The 20857-nt window shown below is 30.7% G+C and overlaps 6 protein-coding genes and 2 pseudogenes across 8 annotated transcripts, besides 2 other annotated features; 4 read left to right on the top strand and 4 right to left on the bottom strand.

Moving 5' to 3' along the window:
* Positions 1-1036: 1036 nt before the first annotated feature.
* Positions 1037-3516, bottom strand: TVAGG3_0541260 (armadillo (ARM) repeat-containing protein family; the record flags this gene model as incomplete). The annotated part of the gene is made up of 1 exon (XM_001326033.1): positions 1084-3516. One exon carries the CDS (start codon positions 3514-3516, stop codon positions 1084-1086), a length of 2433 nt encoding a protein of 810 aa, XP_001326068.1.
* A 227-nt stretch (positions 3517-3743) lies between these two features.
* On the bottom strand, positions 3744-5119 carry TVAGG3_0541250 (glycosyltransferase family; the record flags this gene model as incomplete). Its single annotated transcript, XM_001326032.1, has 1 exon — positions 3824-5035. The coding sequence occupies one exon, from the start codon at positions 5033-5035 to the stop codon at positions 3824-3826; it is 1212 nt and encodes a 403-aa protein (XP_001326067.1).
* Positions 5120-6741: 1622 nt separating this feature from the next.
* Positions 6742-8035: a mobile genetic element.
* Positions 6822-7939, bottom strand: TVAGG3_0541240 (annotated as a pseudogene). The gene has a single exon. A coding segment is annotated over exon 1 (1118 nt).
* A 1230-nt stretch (positions 8036-9265) lies between the features above and the next one.
* Positions 9266-9481, bottom strand: TVAGG3_0541220 (uncharacterized protein; the record flags this gene model as incomplete). The annotated part of the gene is made up of 1 exon (XM_001326031.1): positions 9266-9481. The coding sequence occupies one exon, from the start codon at positions 9479-9481 to the stop codon at positions 9266-9268; it is 216 nt and encodes a 71-aa protein (XP_001326066.1).
* A 1858-nt stretch (positions 9482-11339) lies between these two features.
* Positions 11340-20857: part of a mobile genetic element that runs on past the window's edge.
* On the top strand, positions 12081-12977 carry TVAGG3_0541210 (annotated as a pseudogene). Its single transcript has one exon. A coding segment is annotated over exon 1 (897 nt).
* On the top strand, positions 14977-16635 carry TVAGG3_0541200 (keratin-associated protein family; the record flags this gene model as incomplete). The annotated part of the gene is made up of 1 exon (XM_051237912.1): positions 14977-16635. One exon carries the CDS (start codon positions 14977-14979, stop codon positions 16633-16635), a length of 1659 nt encoding a protein of 552 aa, XP_051095736.1.
* TVAGG3_0541190 (uncharacterized protein) lies at positions 17006-17671 on the top strand (the record flags this gene model as incomplete). Its single annotated transcript, XM_051237911.1, has 1 exon — positions 17006-17671. The coding sequence occupies one exon, from the start codon at positions 17006-17008 to the stop codon at positions 17669-17671; it is 666 nt and encodes a 221-aa protein (XP_051095735.1).
* TVAGG3_0541180 (Prim-pol domain family) lies at positions 18145-19924 on the top strand (the record flags this gene model as incomplete). The annotated part of the gene is made up of 1 exon (XM_051237910.1): positions 18145-19924. A coding segment is annotated over one exon (1780 nt), but the record flags the coding sequence as incomplete, so codon positions are not given.

Here is a 20857-nt window from a genome sequence, read left to right as displayed (position 1 = left end):
CCTTTTTTCCTGATATATCTATATGTGTTAATGTCAAACACGATTTGGAAAAATTAATTCTTTAAATCGGCTTAAGAATAAGACCAACATCAAAAGCATGGCTAATAAATTAATAAATCAATGTTTAATTACCGATTCATGCATTTTTTTCAAAATTTCAAATTTCAAATTTTTGTTTCTCCAAAATATTAATTGTTTCCACTAGATTAACAAATAAACAATAAATTGGATTAATGTAATGCCCAATCATTCATTTTAAATTTTAGATTTAAAACAATATTTTTCTCCATATTATTATAACATGAATCGCTATGATATAAGAAATATATTTTCAATATTGAAATTGAAAAATTCTAAAATTTTTGAAATTCAATTTGAGTGTGATGATCGATAACATATATTTTTTAATTAAAATCTTGTGTCGCTATCATATAAATATACTATTTCTAAATTAAAAATAGAAAAAAAAGTACTATTTAATGATGAAATTGCAAATAATATCAATATATATATATTCATGCTGATATATTTTGGGAACAGATTGGCAATCAAATAAATAGGATTGTGTTAGTTTGTCATGGATATAAAACAAATTTTCGAGCTAATTGAGCGAATTTAAATCACAAACACTTATATTTTCTATTACAAGGTATATTTGTAATATACAACCAGTAAATAGCTTTCTCTAACTTTTACCAGCTTAGATGATAGCAAATTAGATACGAATTTCATGACCCCTCACCAAATTCCACTAAAACATATACAAATAAAAGTACTAAGCGGGTATCATCTAACCCTAGAATTATAGCTCCTAGGACTCATCCTAGATGGTAGTTCTGGAAAAACACCTGGTTTTTGGAGTTGCAAAAGTTAAAAATTGAGGGTATTATTGGGTCTCTTTTTCAATAAAATCATAATGCCCAAAACAATTTGAAGTGATTGGTATTTCTAATATTATCTGGAAATCTATCGATAACTAATTGCATAAGTCTGATATAGTAATGCTTTTCGATATTATTAAGTAAATAAATAGTCCACATATAAATATTTATAAAATAAACTCTATTATTTCTTTACTTATTTTTATTTCTTAAACAAAGGATAGTTGCAAAGTTCGTTCACATCAAAGAAGGATAAGTCTTCTTCATCCATCTCCATTTCATCATCATTTGACATGTTTTCCTTGAGAACTTCAATATTTCTGAAGCAAATCTCAAGAATTTCATCTCTTTTTCCAGCTAATTGTGGCAAATTTTCAAAGTTTTTGAAAACAGAAATTGCAGATCTTAAAAATGCTGCAGGACGAGTATTTTCTATCCAAAACGTGTAGAATGTTGGGTATTTGACTAATATCGATGGATCAGTTGTTGCCATACTTGCAACTATGTCGTGGATTTGCAAATCCCAATCAGCCAAATTTTCGCTAATTTCTCCAATGAATTCCAAAGCGAAAGAAGAATGGCAGCATCTAACAAATATTGCTTGGAACACTATTATTAAATACTCCCAGTAATTGTCGCAAAACTCTTCTTCATCAGCCAAAAGTGAAGTGGCAATTTCGTAAATTGGATTTGTCACTTCTTTTATTTCGAAAGAATCAGGGAATTTCAAAGCCAAAACTTTGATTGCAGGAGAGATTGATTCGATCAACGCATCATCATCTTCAAAGAACTTCTGTAGCATTGACGGAATCTGCATCAATTCTTCATTAAACGCTGGAGAATATGAAATACAAGTACACAAAATAGAAATTATTTCTTCAGCGTAATTCGAACTACAATTTGATTCATAGAGCATTTCATTGACTTGTTGCATGAGCAATGAAACGATTTGGTTTGCTGTTTCTTCATTCTTCTCTTGTGATTTGGCTACTTTATCAATAGCCCTTGTTATTGTCGAAACAGAAACATGTGCTTCCGCGGAATCTTCGTCAATATATTGTTTGAACATTTGTATCAAATTCGTCGTGTATTCAATTGAAAAACTTTGAAGAGCAGGAGCGAAGAAGTTGGTGAAATTAACAAGACTGTCGGCCATCCATTGCGTTGGGTATTTCTCGTTCATTTCGAACACTTTTTGGATAATTTGGTTGATCGATTCCCCAATGTTTTCGAAAATTTCTGATTTTGATTCTGAAACTTCGAAATCTTCGAAAACACTCAATGTATTACAAAGAGAACAAAGTGTTATGTAGGCAACAATGTCATTGTCTGTTTCGAGGAATACATTGGATAAAGGAACAACCAGTTGGCCGGCAATTTCGATGTTTTTGTAGCCAGTGAAGAAAACAACTCCCGCTAAGAAAGGCATCAAATCTGTTGAGGAAAGACATTCAAATGCCAAGTTTTGGATGAAGGAAATGTTCTCTGAATCACCTTCTGAGAAAAATGAGGCTACTTTCGAGAGAATGAACATAATTGAGTAAACAATGTTCGAATCTGAGTACTCAAGTTGAGAAGCAACGCTCAAAACGGAACTGGCGATTCTGTGTCCTCCAGCGGATAATGCAGTCGCTGCAGCAGAGGCTGGGGACTCCTTTTCTTGGGGTGATGGAAAAATTAAGTCTAAAAGTTGGGTAACATCGAGATTTGATACATCGGCTGGAGGCAGAAATGTTGGAATAAATATTTGGAGGATGATATGGTCGATCATTGGCTCAATAACGGAATATGGAATATCATATGTAAGAAAAATCTCCAAAATGTTGAAAGCATATGTCATAGCAGGATACGATGCTGTTCTTTCGGTCAAAATATTAAGAATTGGCTCTACAATTGGAGAAATGAAATCTGTAGTGATTTCTGTTCCTTCTTTAACTGTTAGAGGGGCAAGGATTGCATCTGTTAATGATTCATACAAATCGTTTGAAAGTTCGGCTTCAGATGTAAGTAATCCTGCTGAAATTGTGTAAATTGTTGAAATTATTTCCTCAGATACTGCATCTATTGAACTTTTAACGACTAACTGCTTAAATGAACGCATGACGCATGTAACTATCTGCTGAAAATTAGTATATTCTGTAATATCCTGTGAAGTTATGAATTCAATTGCCAAATTGAGTGCAGGAACGATCTGATCGTAATACTCGTGTTCATTTATTTCTAATTTCGTTAATTCATCAAGTATCATGAAACCAGATAAGAGGCCAGATTGAATACTCGAAATTATGAACTGTAAAACTTGTTCAAACATAGCGTGTTTAATAAAATATGATAATATTTCATCAACAATGAAGAGAAATGTGCTCTGAACGACTTGTGAAGAATTATTAAAAATCTCTGAAATGGATTCAAGAGAAAATTGTTGCATAAGCTCTTCATTTTCATGAAGGAGTAAACGTAGTTGTGTTGTTGCTGCTTGTTTAATAACATCATTTTGATTTGAAGTAATAATCGAGATTATTTTATCAAAAAAGTCTGATGATCCTCTCATTTGCTTCAAATTCTCTTCTGCTTCTGAAACTTGGGCTGTTGTTGTCTGTCTCAGTGTAGAAATGATTAAATCCTCAGAAATCATTTTGATTTTGACGATAAAAATTCAAAATTTTACAAATACACATCATAATATTTGAGTTTTAGTATGCTGAATGATAACATGATTCAATGATACATCTAAATATAAGGAGATAAATAGCTGTTTATTTAGTTTTTCCCTAAATTTGAAACAAAATTTGTGTTTCTTTAGGAGATTTCATATATTAAGTATTAAGAAACCAATAACTTAGCCTATGACCATGTAAATATGCTATAATAGATGTAAAATGAACGATAAAAAACAAAATTTATTAAATAATAAGGCATAAATACATAAACTAACAAAAATATTAAACGAACCGATCGATTGCAGGTGATAGATTCTCGCATGATGGAGGAACAGGATAATATAACTGGTCCATATTAAGATTTCCTGTTTGTAAGAGTTCTATCAACCTATTTGCGCATAAAACCATTCTATCTATATCGCACGGCATTGCTTCTATAAAATCATGGCCAAATTTCTTATGACCAACACCGATCATGTAAATATTGCTAATTGCAGCAACATGGATGTTCGGCATGTCCATCATGAACGTCATCATTACTAAAATTCCGGTTTTTTCTTGCATAAAAATTGAATTGTAAATTCCGGATCCAGAAGGAGTTACAACCATTTTAATGGTACTCCATCGCTTAACTGTTGCATTAAAATCACTAACGTTTGAATCTTCGATGATCCATTTCTGACCTTCGTCAATTTTAGTTTTTTCTGTTAAAGCTTGGAGTAATTCCTTGATATTATGTATCAAGCGAGTCTTCCCTGGTCTGTTGATTATGCAGAATTTGTATGGCTTGATTCCGTTCAATTGAAAACGATTAAATACGAGTTTTCTTAATCTTTGAAAACCACCTACGCTATATCCGTGTGCATAGTGCGTAGTACCTAAAATATATAATTCATCGACTAAAACTTGATTTCCATCGCCTAAATCTAATAATTTAATTTTATCAGCCAAACCGATGTTATAAAGGAAATCATAAGTAGCTGCATAGCCTGTACGTAGTGTGGGAACAACAAATCCCCTGTCATATATCTCCTTTGGGACAAACATCATTGCATTAATAAAATCGTGTACCATATGGCCCCAATGGTACCAGACTTGTGTGTAGTAAACGCCAATTGGATAATGCCCGATGGTCTTTTTTTGTTTAACGGTAAAATCTTTAAATTGCTCTTTATAAGTCATAATTTGGAAATTTCTTGTAGCAGGTGTTGAAGATAAGTACGCATTTTTAAATAATGTAATGTATACAATTGATCGAGAAAGTGTATCTGCGGGAACTTCGACTCGGCAAAGAAATTCGCCATTATGCATAACAACTGTTCTATTATAGTTCGAAAAATTTACAAAATCGACAACTTCTTCCATCGAATCGTAGTTTAAATTGAAAAACCAGCGAAATCCTGTTAGATGATTTTGAAATAAAACTTCATCTCCTGAAACTGAAGTCTTTAGTGGCACGCAGGTTAATCTATTGCTAATGTAAATAAATGACATTATAAACAATAGCGGATAAATTGATAAATTAAACCCAGAATTCAAATTTTTCATGCATACAACTCTTTGAAAATTTGTAAGAAATTCTCAAAATGAATTATGTTATTTGGTTATTTTAGATCTCTTTTATGGTTGATTTTTAATATAATACTAAAGCATTGAAAGTAATTTCAAGATATTAGTAGTATATGTTGAAGGGTTGTGTGACTTTTTTGTAAACGTAAGAATTCATACAATATTGAACGATTTTGTATCATTTTTTTTAACATATGAAGTAAAAAATGTATGATTCTTACGGTTTTTATTCTTACGTTTTTGAATAAATCAAGATTTAAAAAATTTTCAAAATTGTAAGACATTTACACTCAGCCCATACATAATGAAATAAAAAATAATTTTTTAAAAAAAATAAACCATTAAAAAATTAACATTAATTTTAAAATAATTTATTTTTTTATCTTTTATAAAAGAAGCTATATATAGATGATGTCAGATATTCCGCGATTAATTAAACATTGTTTAAATCCTGAATGGGTTAAACTTCAATTTAAAAAGGAAGACTGTGAATTATTAAATGAATATGAAAGCCAAAATAAGCTAATGAGGTATAAATATAATGATAAAGAATATTTAATTTCATGGAATCAATGGAGTCATAATCAAAGACCTCATAAACGAGAAGAAGAAATTGAAAATAATGAAATGGAAATCATTGATGGCATTAAAGAGGATGGAATTCCTAAATTTTGTAGAAAAACCTTTAGAACTAAGTTAGGAGCATATAAACGTAGAGTATTAAATCCTGAATATCTTAAACATTTATTTAAAAAGGAAGACTGTGAATTATTAAACGCTAATGAATATGAAAATGCTAAATCAAAACTGAGATATAAATATATTGGAAGAGATGAAAGGTGTAAAGATAAAGATAAAGTTTATTCAGTTTCATATAATAACTGGCACACGTTAGGGATAAGAAAACATTTAGGAGATTATGGGAAATGTTCTGAATTCTTTAAATCTAGTATATACGAGAGAGTAAAAGAAATTAGAAATAATTATTTTCATGAATAAAAGATTCACTACCATAATGAAATAAAAATTTTTTTAAAAAAATAAACCATTAAAAATTCATGTCTTACATTTATGAAAATTTATTTTTATTTTGTATGAAACCGATTTTAAAAATTTATGAATAATTTATAAAAAGTTTTTATTCCTACAATTCCTATATTACCATTAATAAAAAGAATATATTTTATAATAGTTTCATTTCGAACATGTTAAAATTTATCTGCATTTCGAAAAATTTTATTATAAATGATAATATAATTTATTAAATTAATATATAACTTATGAATTTTTACTTTTTGTATGAAATAAAATTTAGTATTAATAAAGTTATAAAATAAATTGGTGCATGTTAGATGTAAATAAGATATAAAAAAGGTGTTTATGAATACTTTAGCAGAACTTCTACTGGTAGAGTTTATACTGGCAGAACTTCTACTGGTAGAGTTTATACTGGCAGAACTTCTACTGGCAGAACTTCTACTGGTAGAGTTTATACTGGCAGAACTTCTACTGGCAGAACTTCTACTGGTTATATATGGTGTCAATTTTTTAAAAAATTTTGAATTCAATGAGTTATATCAAAAATAAAATTCTTGAATAGAGTAAAAAAATTTAAATAATTTATTTAAATATAGGGTGTCCAAAGGTGTGTTTAGCACAAACCTGAATACTGCGAATAGAAATAAACAAGTTACATATATATAAAGTTTATTTAAATATAATCACCATTGGATTCAATCACGCGTTCGCAGCGATCGATCCAGGCTTGAAAGACACGCTTTAAATCATCATGAGAAAATTGCTCAAATTGCTCTCTTACAAAATTTTCAAGATCATCTGGACTCGCGAATTCGCGTCCTTCAGCTCTCTTTTTTAGCGTGCCGAATAAATAAAAGTCAGAGGGTGCAATATCAGGTGAATAAATTGGGTTTGGAACAACTTTGACATTGTTTTCCAACAAGTAATTCATTACCTTATGACTTTTGTGAACTCTTGAATTATCAAAATGAATTGCAAACTTTTGTTTTTGTTGTTTGGATTTCTCAAACTCATCAGAATTGATAATTTGAGTAAGAACATTGTCAATTAGATACTGAGCATTCATCGTATTAGGTTTTAAGAATATCAATTGCGATGATGCCATTCACGCCCAAAAAACCGACAACATCATCATTGGTGTGTCAATTTTTTTCTTCGGGAATGTTTGCGGATTTTCATCCTTCGGGATCCACATGATTTTGGCTTCTGTTGCATATTGAAACCAAGACTCGTCCCTGTTACTAAAAAGCGAACTTCTTGGATTGATACGCACCCAATATAGAGAGGAGCTCTTTCGAAGATTGGACTCTAGATTTTTTTTGAACTGAATTAAGGTTGTGCGGAACCCAACGTGTATACGCTAGTTTGTAGTTCAAATATTATGCAGATAATAACTGACTGTTGTACGTGGTATCTTTGTCATCTCCTCTATCCTTCTGAGTGATGCTCTTGGGTCTTCATCTAGCGCTTGAAGAATTGCTTTGATTTTTCTTTGATCCGGCGATTTTTTGTCAATTTTTATGATGGGCGCCTTTTGTTCATGAAGTGATACATCCTAACATGATACGTTACAGTGGAATAGCTAGGAGCATCCATACCGAAGCATTTTACCAATGTCTCGTAGATTTTTTTACAGTCTTTGCATTTTTTTGCAAGAGCGAGATGTTTTCTTTATGATTCATTAAAAAATGAAAAAATCCCGCCAAAATTTCCCGCGAAACCGCCTCTTGTCTCAAAATTCATTTTATATCCCGGCATGGCGCCAAAATACAACTTACTCATCATATACATATATTCATATTTTTTATTATATATTTATAATCAGCATATATCTCCTTTAATAGTCTCATATAGAGCGCTGTGCTAAACGCACCTTTGGACACCCTATATTTTCTTCTGACATTTTTGAATAATTTATTTTTTTAATTCGTAAGAAAATGAGTGGATCAAGATTCGTAACCGTCAATCAATTAATGGATGCTCTTTCACCAATTCTTGAAAATGTTAAACAAGTAGATGTTTATTTCGATGATTATGTAGAAAGTTTATATTATAAAGGTAAACATAATATTAAACCCATTGCTTTTGCATTTGATAATAAATTAATTGAAAATGCAAAAATTTGGAAATTAATTCCAGATATTGAATATATAACGAATATAACTAATAAATGGTTCAAACGAATTCCAACCACAAAAGTTCTTTGTAAATTAATGATCAAAACCGAGGCCAAAGAATTTCATGAATTTACATATCATCCAAATAAAGTTTCAGAACTAGAAAATGAAAAACTTCAGAAAATATTAAACGATAGACTTTCAAATGATCGTATTGAAAAAATAAATAAACTAGCAGAAGTTGCATTTAATAATGAAATATTTGATGAATATAACCTTGAACTCAGTGATGGGCTTTAAGGACCCGGGCTCAACGAGTCATGATTTATGAAATCAATTATTTGATTCATTCTTTCTTCAATAATTTCTATTCTTTTTGTTAAATCATCTATTTTCATTAATGAGGTGATTCTTGATTGAGGAATAGATTTCAAACTAACCACTCCTTTTATTTTTGAAATTTTGAATCCATCAACTTTAAACATTTTATTCAATTTACACGTTGTCAATTCTTCAAATAATTTTTTATTATTAGCATAATAGTCATTAAATTCTTCAACAGATGAAAAAATTTTTATTTCAGTAATTGGTTTAACAACGTTTATTTTTTGTTGAACATTTTTACTTTCATTTATTTCTTCCTCCTCTGTTTCATTTATTTTTAAAATTGGTTTCATTTATCATTAAATAAAAATTAGAATATAAGTGATGAAATATATTTTTTAATTAATATTAAATCAGAAATGGCGGCAGGATTCTTTAAAAAATTATGGGAAGGAATTAAGAAAGCTGCGGGTTGGGTTCATCAAAAGATTATTAAACCTGTAGCAAACTTTTTGGCACCAGTAGCGAAAACGGCAGGAACTATCATAGGTGGAGTATTAGGCACTAAAGCAGGTAATCCGGCGATGGGAGCACAAGCGGGTAACGCAATTGGTGGAATAGCTGAAGGAATACTTAATAAAATAGGAGGTAGATAGTGGAAAAATAAATATTATTTTTATCTTAGTATCGGTTGAAGTCTTTGATAAACTTTTTCTCCTTTATTTAATATTTCTCTTATTGGGGCGGCTTTTGGCGTTATTGATTCAGCAACGTCACTAATTGCTTCTTTATTCTTAAATATCCAATTTGCTCCTTTCTTCATTGTTTCCCAAACTTTATGCGCTCCTCTTTTTACTTTATCCCACAGTTTCTTAAATATACCTGCAGCCATAGTTGATTATTTCATTAAAATTAAAAATTCATTTTCATCTTTTAATTTTGATTTTTTATTTATTAATAAATGACGACTAACTATTTGGTGCCAAACACTAAACCATTAATGGAAATGTATTTCATTCATTCGAAAAGATAAATGAAATATTCGCAAAGAATGACGGTAGAAGATATTATAGAGAACTTGAAAGTTCATGCTATGACTCTGATGCTCCATATTTTGATGATAAACAAACTCATTTAAGAATTACAAATCCGGCTCATGATGTGAACCAATTAGGTGACACATATATTAAACGCAAAGTTAAAGCAACTCTAGTTTCAAATAAAGCTTTCACATGTGATGCCGCTTTTAAATGCATGCGTTTATTCGTTGGTTACAAATCATCAAATCAAAGCTTTAAACAATTAGAAGTAGAAACCGAAAGAGGTGATGCTGGTTATCTTCAGATGGATTGCGCCCGTGAATCTTTCGCATTTGCAACATATAAACCAAAATCAGAAAGGAAAGTTAAAAAGTTTGTTCATTCGTTATATAATAATGTTCAAAAATATGATAACTCAGTTGTGGTAAATATATTGACCCTTCAGAAGTTTTCAAGAACGCAAATGAAGAAGTTGATGTCACTTTTGATATGATTATTCCGGTAAATGATTTGTTTATGTTAGCATTTCAGGCGTTCGATGATTATCCTAAATCATTTGGTGAATCATTCTTAAATATTATGTTTTCAGGGATACTTTAGTATTTTGTCAGGTTGACCCGTTAAGAGTTGCTGATTTACAAAATTACGTTTATGAAAAGATAACTGATGAAAATTATGAAAAGATTATGAATCATGTTTATAAAAATATGATCGCAAATTCCAACAAATCGGACTTCCTGCCAAATTAATTACAAGCTTAGCCTACATCTGCTGACGCAACAGTTGATAACGTTATTATTTCATGCACAAAGATGGAAGTTTTAGAGGATAAATGCATTACACCAGGATACGGTTTAATTGAAGAATCAGTTAAAGCAATACCACGTTTATTCAGTAAGGAAGATCCATTTATGATTCCAGCTCAACATATTGACGTTCGTTCACTAAATGGAGGTTGCATCACTCCTGAAGGTATTAGCTCAGATTTCTCATACGCTCTTCATAATGTTACAGATGTTGTGTTAACATTTCCGAAGAATGCAATGCAAAGAACAGTTTTAGAAAATCCAATGCTTCGAGGTCTTCAGGTCACTATAGATTCCAGAAACTTCCCCGATCAAGCGATGACCACAGTGGGCGACATATTCTTTACACGTATGCTTCAAGCTTCTGATTTAGATGGAGTGAATGAATGCACAGAAGAATACGAGGACTCATTAACTAGACCACTGAATGATGATAATGGCACGCATTAGCTAGAACATGGAAAGACCAAACTTCATTCTTATGCACTATTCCAGTTCAACGTGATGGAGCGGGTATATTCTTTGATGGATTAGAAACTTTCAACTCACAAGTTACAGTACAAGTGAAAGCTTATCCAATCATTCAGGGTGAAAATGACACTTACTGTTCAAAGGTGACAAATCCTCCTCAGGTTTGGTTTACTAGGACTACATATTGGACATGGACACCGATGAAGGTTTGAAATATCATCCAACAGGTACACCACCACAGTATAGAAGTTCATATGATGAAATATTGATGAATAGAAATGTTTAAAATTATAAATTTATTTTGATTAAATGGATTTAAATTCATCCACCCCTTATGAAGAATTAGCGGAGTATATAATACATACGTAGATGATATGATTAATGAAGCATTGAGTGATAATAGAAATGCTCTATCTAAGGAAAATTAATGAAAATTCCATATTCTGAATGTTATTTAAATTCAATCACTGCAGCAATTGGTAAACAAAATAAAGGTAAAACATTAACGATATTAAAACAAATTATCATTATTGCTAACACTTCCCCCTATTCACATGTGTTAATTTATATCAACCGTTCAGGTTCACCTTCAGATGATACATTTGAATCTTTAAAGCATTTAATCAAAATTCCAATTATTTATTTATCACAAAAAGAAGCAGAAGATTATTTAAAAAACTTTTTAATGTATAAAGAATTATATAATACAATCAAGAAGCAAGGATTAGAGGATAAAATTATTGATAAACAACGGGATGAATTATTTGAAACACTTTCTATTTCAAATTTTGATAGAGAATTTTTGCATTCACTCATTTTTCTAGATGATGCAGTGAAATCAAAACTAATAACAAATGAGAAATCATATTTTAATCAGTTATTAACTCAATGTCGATACATTCAGTGTTCATTCTTTATGGCTGTTCAATATTTCAAAGCATTAAGCACAAACATTAAATCAAACCTGTCCACCCTTTTTATTTTCAGTGGTTTTAGTCGTCAACAGTTGAACGTTATGCTTTATCAAGTGAATTTACCAATGAGCATTAATGAACTTTACACACAATATCAACAATTAGGAGAACATGGAAAAATAATAGTTGATTTAAATAAAGGAGGTGTTAAATTTGATTAACTTTTTATGATTAATTTTTATTTTTTATTTATAATTAAAATGACAGAAATAGCAAATCTTCTACAGGTTCCATTAAAACAAGGGACAAACAAAAAGGGTGCATATAATAGAACTATGAAAGTTCCAGACGGAATGAAAGAATTAGTCCACATTGTTGCCGGTCTTCAAAAGGATGTTAAACAAATGAGAAACGTTTTAACATTACCAGAAGCTCAAGCATATGCCAAACGTCATGGTCCAAATTGGGAAGCACACGAAGCAGACATTACGGGTCCAAATGGAAAACCTGATGGTATAAATGAAGTTTTCGTTACTGATGGTCAAGGTAATATTAAAGTCATAAATGGTTACAAATTAACTATACTGATTATCCTAAACGTAAAGCATATAATGAACGTTATCCTATGCAATTTGATGAAATGGAAAAGCTGTTAAACAATACATTGGAGAAGGTGAAAATGGTCCAATTAATTCATACCGTTATAATCCATATTCTTATTTCAATGAAGAATTAAATGCTGTTGAAGAGGGACCGGATGGATTACCACGATATGTTAATCAGTTTGATGGTCAATATGCAAATATTAGACCTGAAATTCCAGCTAAGAAATTCTTTAAAGTTGCTTTATTCGATCCAGTGTTCAATGAACAGAAAGAAGCAATGAAAGCAGAATTTAAACCAATTCAAGTGGCAAGAATTTCTTCATCTTCACTTTCAGAAGCGTTCAAGGAATTGATAAAGAAACCACTTTATTCTCAACAAGGTTATAACTTTGATTTAATTAAAGAAAGTGATAGACGTAAATTAGAAAAATCAGATGGTTTTAAGAATGCATGTAATGAAATGATTAAAGATATTGTAAATGATAAAATAAGACTGGAAGAAACTCAAAGCAATATCAAAACATAATTGGTGCAGTTACAAAGAAAGTATAAGCAAAACAAGGATGAACCTTGGGATATTACCGTAACAACTAAATAAAACTTTAAATATATTTTTCTTTTTTTTATTCAATTATAAATGAGAAGACGTTTCACAAGTCAAAAGAACACAAACGCAAAAGCAGAGATTACGGTTGGTTATAACGTAAATGATGATAAATCACGAATTATTCAAAATGTTAAAGTTAATGTTAGCCTGAATTAACAAGGTCAGCAACACAGTCCAATTTATTAACTCGTGACTTCCCGAAGAATGAGGAGAGCAAAATAAAGAAGATGGAGACCAATCATTTTATCTGAACCCGGTAAAGAACCTGTTGAAATTCCCACTTATCCAACATACCCCCCGCCTCTTTCATCAAACATCGAGAACCCAGGAATCTACGATTCCAGTCGCAATGCGCCATATAAAATAGACATTAATTCAGAATTAATGAAAATTTACCGTGATATAATAATTAATAATTATGATTCAATAATAAATTTAATTGACCAATCTGGTTTAATTATTTTACCTTATGAATCATTAATTCACATTATCGCCATTCTTTGTGATGTTCAAGATTCAGACGTTAAGATTCAATTTTTCATAGATGATGAGGTTTCATGCTGCGGAACAGTTGCAAAAATAAATCCTATAAAGGATATTAGCACAATTAAGATATCAAAGAACGGAACAACAACTGAACTTCATTAACATATAATGATATTTATAATAAAATAGTTGATGAATATAAAATATCACTTGAAAAATTCTTTTTAAGGCTATTTAATATTCAAGCATTAACATTATCGAATAATAATCCTTTGAATCATAATCAATAATAATTGACCTTTCACCAGTTTCTATCGTTTTTTTATTTCTTTTTTGTTCCCCACTATCTGGATCGGTCATTGTAATTGTTTTGTTATAGTATCAGCTTTATCTTTAACTTCAATCTTTTTCCATCAGGATATTTAAACCAAAATTCCAAAAATTCGATATTGTCAATCTGTTCATATTTTAATCTATCAATTACATTTTTAATACCATCTGAAAATCTTATGAAATGGTCATTATATGGGTTTGATTGAACTAAATTTGAATGAAGTGAAATATAACCTGTTGATATATGACATTGACTCATATTTTCTGAAAACACTAAAATTTATAACATGAATGAATTTCTTATTCGTTGAATTTATGAATTCTTGATTAATCTTATTCTAGTTTTATTTATCACTGGAAAATAACACTTACATATTTTTAATCGTAATAAAAATGTCAATTATCAATATTATTTCGAATAATAGCTGTGAATTAAATTTAACAGTTAGCGGAATTTATAATGTTACTCTCGTTTCTGTGAGTGGTAAATTTAATCCCATTCTTTTAGACCCTTCAGATTATATATCATTTATTAAAGATGACCATGAAAAACGTATGATATGTATATAAATAATGTGATAACGAAATGGGATATTAACATGATTTTAAGTTATTTAAATGAATCATTTATCGTATGGTATGAAGAAAATTTTAAATCAAACCTATAAACTTTTTGAACTTGATGAAATAAATAACCTTATTAAATTTCCGCTGAAAATTAAATTTTGTACTCCTCATTTTCGTTCATTGTTGGGGATATTAAATTTTGAAAAAGATGTTGGGGATGTTTTGTATTCTGACACTGGTTCCAATTTCATTTTAATCAAATGTGATAAAGTTAATACCCCAATGAGATTTTCACATCAAACATTAGACCCTAACTCTTACCCATCAATACAAAACATTTTATCCATCAACTTAAACACATTTTCTTTATCATATCCGTTTCAATTATCCGGGAATTCATTTATTCTTCATTCAAAAGATTTATCAAATATTAAATTTAGAATAACTGACCTATTTGATTGTGATTTAGAATTCATGAATGAGATATTATGGCAATTTCAAATAGAAAAAATAGGTGATGAGATAACGGATTAAATATTTATTTTTAAATCATAATAAATGATTAAACCACAGCAACTTAAGGCGCAAAACACCCAGGTCCCTCAGACCATTACATACGCCATATATGCATATAATTCAAAGACGGCAGAACAAACGCAAAGGTTGAAATATGGAGATTTGGAGATAGTATTGAAAAATGACCATTTCGAATTCGTTTGCAAGGGTGGTGCAGTGATATCAAATATAAAAGAAATTTTATTTATGAATTCAAAAATTAAAGGAATAACGGATGATATAACATCAATTCCACCAGAAGAACAGAGATATTACGCATTAAATGCATTTCCTAAAGTTTTGAAGATTGGAAGATTTAATTTAAATGAGGAATTCATAGAAGGTTTCCTAAATGACATAATGAAGAAAGCAGATAAGGAATATGTGGATAGTGAGTTAAATAAGAAGGCAAATTTGGTTTATGTTGATGAAAAAGATAATGAAATTAAAGAAAGGGTTGAATGGTATCATGAATGGACATTGGAGACTTTTAAAGTTAAAGCTGATACAGGATGGGTTTCAGGATGTTTAGACCTTAAAGCAGATAAAACATATGTTAACGATGAGTTAGAGAAGAAAGCAGATAAAACATATGTTAACGATGAGTTAGAGAAGAAAGCAGATAAAACATATGTTAACGAAATATACCAAAGTTTGATAGGAACAAAAAAAAATATTGAAACTATTGTTGGGGATGTTTCTGTCTATGAAGAAAACAAATATTTTAGATGGGAGTTTGTACACTCCTTAAAAAATGGTATACGGTATAAACTCATTCCGAAAAATAACAATGAAATGTATGTAGGCTATATAAAGAATAATGGTACACAAGTTAAAGTTCCATTAGACAACAACTGTTACTTAAACTTATATGGAGACGAACAAAAGAAATATTTAAGAGTTTATGAAATGGCAGATATGACGTTGGCTGACCCAGCTCCAGCACCATATTATTATGACTATGGAGATGACGACAGAACACCACATGTAGATGAACAAAAACTAACATTATATTTAGATTATTATAGATATAAAAGATATAATGCAATAGAAAAAACGAGAATAGTATATTATTATACAGATGACAGAAATAAATATTATAGTCAAGATTTTACCTACCCTGAAAACATAAGATTATATTATAAAAAATATTCTGACACAAACCAGAAGAAACCTGAAATAGTTACACTATATCTTAAGTTCAAAAGAGACAATCCTATAATATCTCATATGTTTGATTTAATGAACCCAGTAGGTTCTATTTATACATCTATGGATGCAAGAGGTCCTCAAGTAATGTTTGGTGTTGGTGCATGGGAACAAATAGTTGACAGGTTTTTGTATTGTGCAAACTCTTCAAAGGAAACAGGAGGTTCGAAGAAAATTACTGAAGCAAACCTTCCACCGCACACTCATACAGGAACTACAAACTTTTCTGGTGACCATAGTCACTCATTAAGAGACCATCCATTATACAACTCAGAATATTATGCTGGCAATGACGTTTTATCTCCAGATTATAACCATTCGGCAAAAAAGACTTTTCGACCAACTGAACCAGGAGGAAATCATTCACACACTTTCACAACAAATCCAACAGGCTTGGGTAAAGATTACATGCCACCATTTGTGACTATATTCGCATGGTACCGCATTCAATAAACACACTTGAGCCTACTTTGCAGGCTTACCGAATGAACTAAATATATTTTATGTCTGTAATTAATTAGGTAATGAAGTAATGGATGAACTGCAGAAATAAATGTTTACGTTAAGTGACTCAAAGAGTCCGGAGACAAAGTCTCATGTTTTCAGGTTATTCAATAATTAATTATTTTTGAAGAACTGAAGGGGTCACCAGGTCACCATGTGTCACTCGGTTAATTAACTTCTCTGAAAAAATGAGACAACATGACATTTTGACAACATCACAGGAGGAAGGCAGTTATGACTTATCATGTATTTTCTCAAGATAGAAAAATAACGTTAGTTTTATTTTTTCTAACTTTTTATTTTGTATGTAAGAACAGTAATGTCGGTCGAAGCAAAAACATTCACTAACAAATCTAATGGTGAAACATTCACAAAAGGCACTTATAACGGTATTGAAGTCTTACGTAGAGACAAGGATGGTTACATTAATGCAACAAAGATGGCAAGAGAAGCGGGAAAGTTAAACCATTTAAACAGATTTCTCAATAGTACTAAAATGCAGGAAATTCTTGAGTTTTGGATGAACGAATACGGTGGAGCCAAAAGTGGCTCGACCTCAAAACAAGCATTTTATGAGCTTACAAAGGGTGTCATGAATGAATTCAAAGGTATTTACATACATCCTGACCTCGTTCATTTTGTTGCTGAATGGTGCTCTGTAAAGTATGCATTTTATGTCAAAGATATTATGGACTCCATAGACAAGAAAGTTCATGAGAAATTAGATGAAGAAGAACTCGAAGATACAGTAGAGAATGCAAAACATTTGTTTGAAGAAGAAGTTAGAAAAATGTGCGAAAAACAATTAGAACATGAACGTGAGATATGTTATGGTTATAGAAATTCTCCATACGAACTAGACCAATGGGAACAAGAAAATTTAAAGAGAGAATTTAGAGAATATGAACTCGCTAAGATAGCATTAGAAGCTGCAGAAAAGAAGTTAAAAGCTTGGGGTCGTTTTGTACAAAAATATTGTGAGTAAATGGTTTCCGGTTATTCAATAATTAATTATTTTTGAAGAACTGAGGGTGTCACTACGTCACCATGTGTCACTCGGTTAATTAACTTCTCTGAAAAAATGAGACAACATGACATTTTGACAACAGTCCTGGAAATAAATTTTATCGTTAATGTTTACGTTTATGGTTTCCGGTTATTCAATATTTAATTATTTTTGAAGAACTGAAGGGGTCACCAGGTCACCAGGTCACCAGGTCATTTAACTTCTCTGAAAAAATGAGACAACATGACATTTTGACAACATCACAGGAGGAAGGCAGTTATGACTTATTTTTGAAGAACTGAAGGGATCACCAGGTCACCAGGTCACCAGGTCATTTAACTTCTCTGAAAAAATGTGACAACATGACATTTTGACAACATTTACGAAAATTTGATGCAGCCCAAAAATAAAGTTAGTTTTAAAATTATTTTTATTTTTTTATTCCTATATAAATGACAGCAACAAACAACAACAACAACTATATCGTTTCTGATGAAAAAGTTATTGATTCATTAGCTGAGGAATTAGTTGTGGCAGAAACTAAAACCCTCAACGAAAGAATTGGTGAAAACAAGATTGATTTACATAACTACCTCAAACATGATGGAGGAAGAGGAAGGAAAACTGGTACAGCTTTATTAGTAAATAAAATTTCAAATTTAACGATTATAGATGTTGATATCAATAAATCGTACAATGATGAACTTAAAGAAACAGTTAGAAAAGACATTTTATCAAAACTTTCGGATAAAGATGTTATCGTTAAAACCGCTTCAGGAGGTCTTCACATTTATTGCAACACTAATTTCTTCTATGCAGTTTCGAACAGAATGATTAAATGCTATTCCTGCAATGATTATGATATTGATATAATGACTTCAATGGATGATTCAAAGCGTTCATTAGTGGTTATGGCTGATTCAAGAGTTCGCAAGAATGCAACAGAACCAATCAATACATACTCATTCATTCGTGGAAGTTATGATTCAACATTAACCAGAACAGTGAATGATATATTAAATGATTTGAATATTAAGGTAAGAGTTGAACAGAAGAACGAAGAAATAAAGAATATCATGAATGAAAACAAAGATGTAAACATTGACGATAAACTTGCCCAGAGCATAGTTGATGGCATTAGTGATTTTGAAGTACATAATGATGGTGGAAACATGAATTTAGAAAAAGAAGTTACATTATTCACACTGTTTCAAGCAATTAATTCGTTACCTAATCATTTAATTAATGAAGCATACGATAACGTTTATAATTTCTGCAATTTAACTGAAAATGCAAAAAGTAATTTTGAAAAAGCACGTAGTAGATATGCACATTTAATGACTTCTCCATTTGTTTTGGTGAAGATTCTAAAACTTTATCAAAAGGAATATTATGATGAATATGTTTTACCTTTATTACGTAAGCCAAAAATAACATTTGATATAAAACTTGATGACTCGTTTTTGATAACAGATATTAGACGCAAGGCTGAAAATCATCAGTATAAAAACAGTTCTGAAGTAATTGAGGATTTATCACGTGTAATCCGTTTTGTAGATTGTGGAAATAAATATTTCATTCAAAAGGACTATAATATCCACGACAAAATGAATCAAATATCATTCGTTCTTCAATCAAACATGAAAGAGTCACTCAAAATGATTAAATTATTTAAAGAAGAAGGTAAAACCATAACAGCATGGGACGTACTATTAAATCAATTATCCTCATTAACCGTTAAGGGTGTTTGCTTTAAATCTGATTCCCCAGATGTTTTCTCAACGTTTCAGGGTTATAAATACAACATTCTTGAAAAGCCTGATTACTCAAAAATTGAGATGTTTATGAATTTCATTAAAGAAGCCATTTGTGATAATAACGATGAAGTGTATAAATACCTTCTCGGCTGGATTGCATCAATGATTCAACATCCTGGAATCAAGAATGAAACAGCAATTATTTTGAAAGGACTTCAGGGAACAGGTAAAAACAGATTTACAGATATTATTTCTGAACTTCTCGCTGGTTATTCATGTAAAAACATTACTGAAATAAGTGAGCTAACGGGTAATTTCAACTCAGTAGTTGAAAATAAAATGTTTCTTGTACTTAATGAACTCAAGAATGTAGGTGAAGATAGACTCGCAAACTTCAACGCTTTGAAATCAATTATTACGGATAATGAGATTAGAATTAATGATAAGAATCAACCCAGAAGAACAGCTCAGAATGTTGCCAATTTCATTTTCGTAACTAATAACGTCTACCCGTCAAAATTGAAGTTGGAGACAGAAGATACGTAGTTTTAAGGGTTAATGGTAAATTCAAGGGTCAATTTGATTACTTCAAGAATTTAATGGATTCATGCACTAAGGAATTTTATGATAATTTACTGACGTATTTTATGCAATATGACCTTTCATCATTTAATGTACGAATCATACCGATGACTGAAGCCAAACAAGATTTAATAGAATTATCAACAAATCCTTTAGATGAATGGATAAATACACATTATGATGAATTATGTGCAGGTATGACGTGTAAAAATGCTCTATTCTGCAAACCATCAGACATGAAAGACAAAAACTTTCAAATGAGCATTAAGGATAAATGTGAAAGGAAACAAAGAAAAATAGATGGTAAACAAACATGGTATTATGTTTTGAAAGAAGAAATGAAAGGATTATATAAACAAATTGAACCAAACGATAATGAGGAATCATTTACTGACGATGAAATACCTGTGAATGAAGCTTTATAAAGTATGACTGGAATTTATTTTTGCCTTCCTCCTGTGATGTTGTCAAAATGTCATGTTGTCACATTTTTTCAGAGAAGTTAAATGACCTGGTGACCTGGTGACCTGGTGATCCCTTCAGTTCTTCAAAAATAAGTCATAACTGCCTTCCTCCTGTGATGTTGTCAAAATGTCATGTTGTCTCATTTTTTAAAAGAAGTTAAATGACCTGGTGACCCCTTCAGTTCTTCAAAAATAATTAATTATTGAATAACCCATGATGTTGTCAAAATGTCATGTTGTCACATTTTTTCAGAGAAGTTAAATGACCTGGTGACCTGGTGACCTGGTGACCCCTTCAGTTCTTCAAAAATAATTAATTATTGAATAACCCATGATGTTGTCAAAATGTCATGTTGTCACAT

Source organism: Trichomonas vaginalis, chromosome II (genome assembly GCF_026262505.1).
Source record: "Trichomonas vaginalis G3 chromosome II, whole genome shotgun sequence".
Taxonomy (NCBI): domain Eukaryota; phylum Parabasalia; order Trichomonadida; family Trichomonadidae; genus Trichomonas; species Trichomonas vaginalis.
This window is presented reverse-complemented; position numbering and strand designations above follow the sequence as displayed.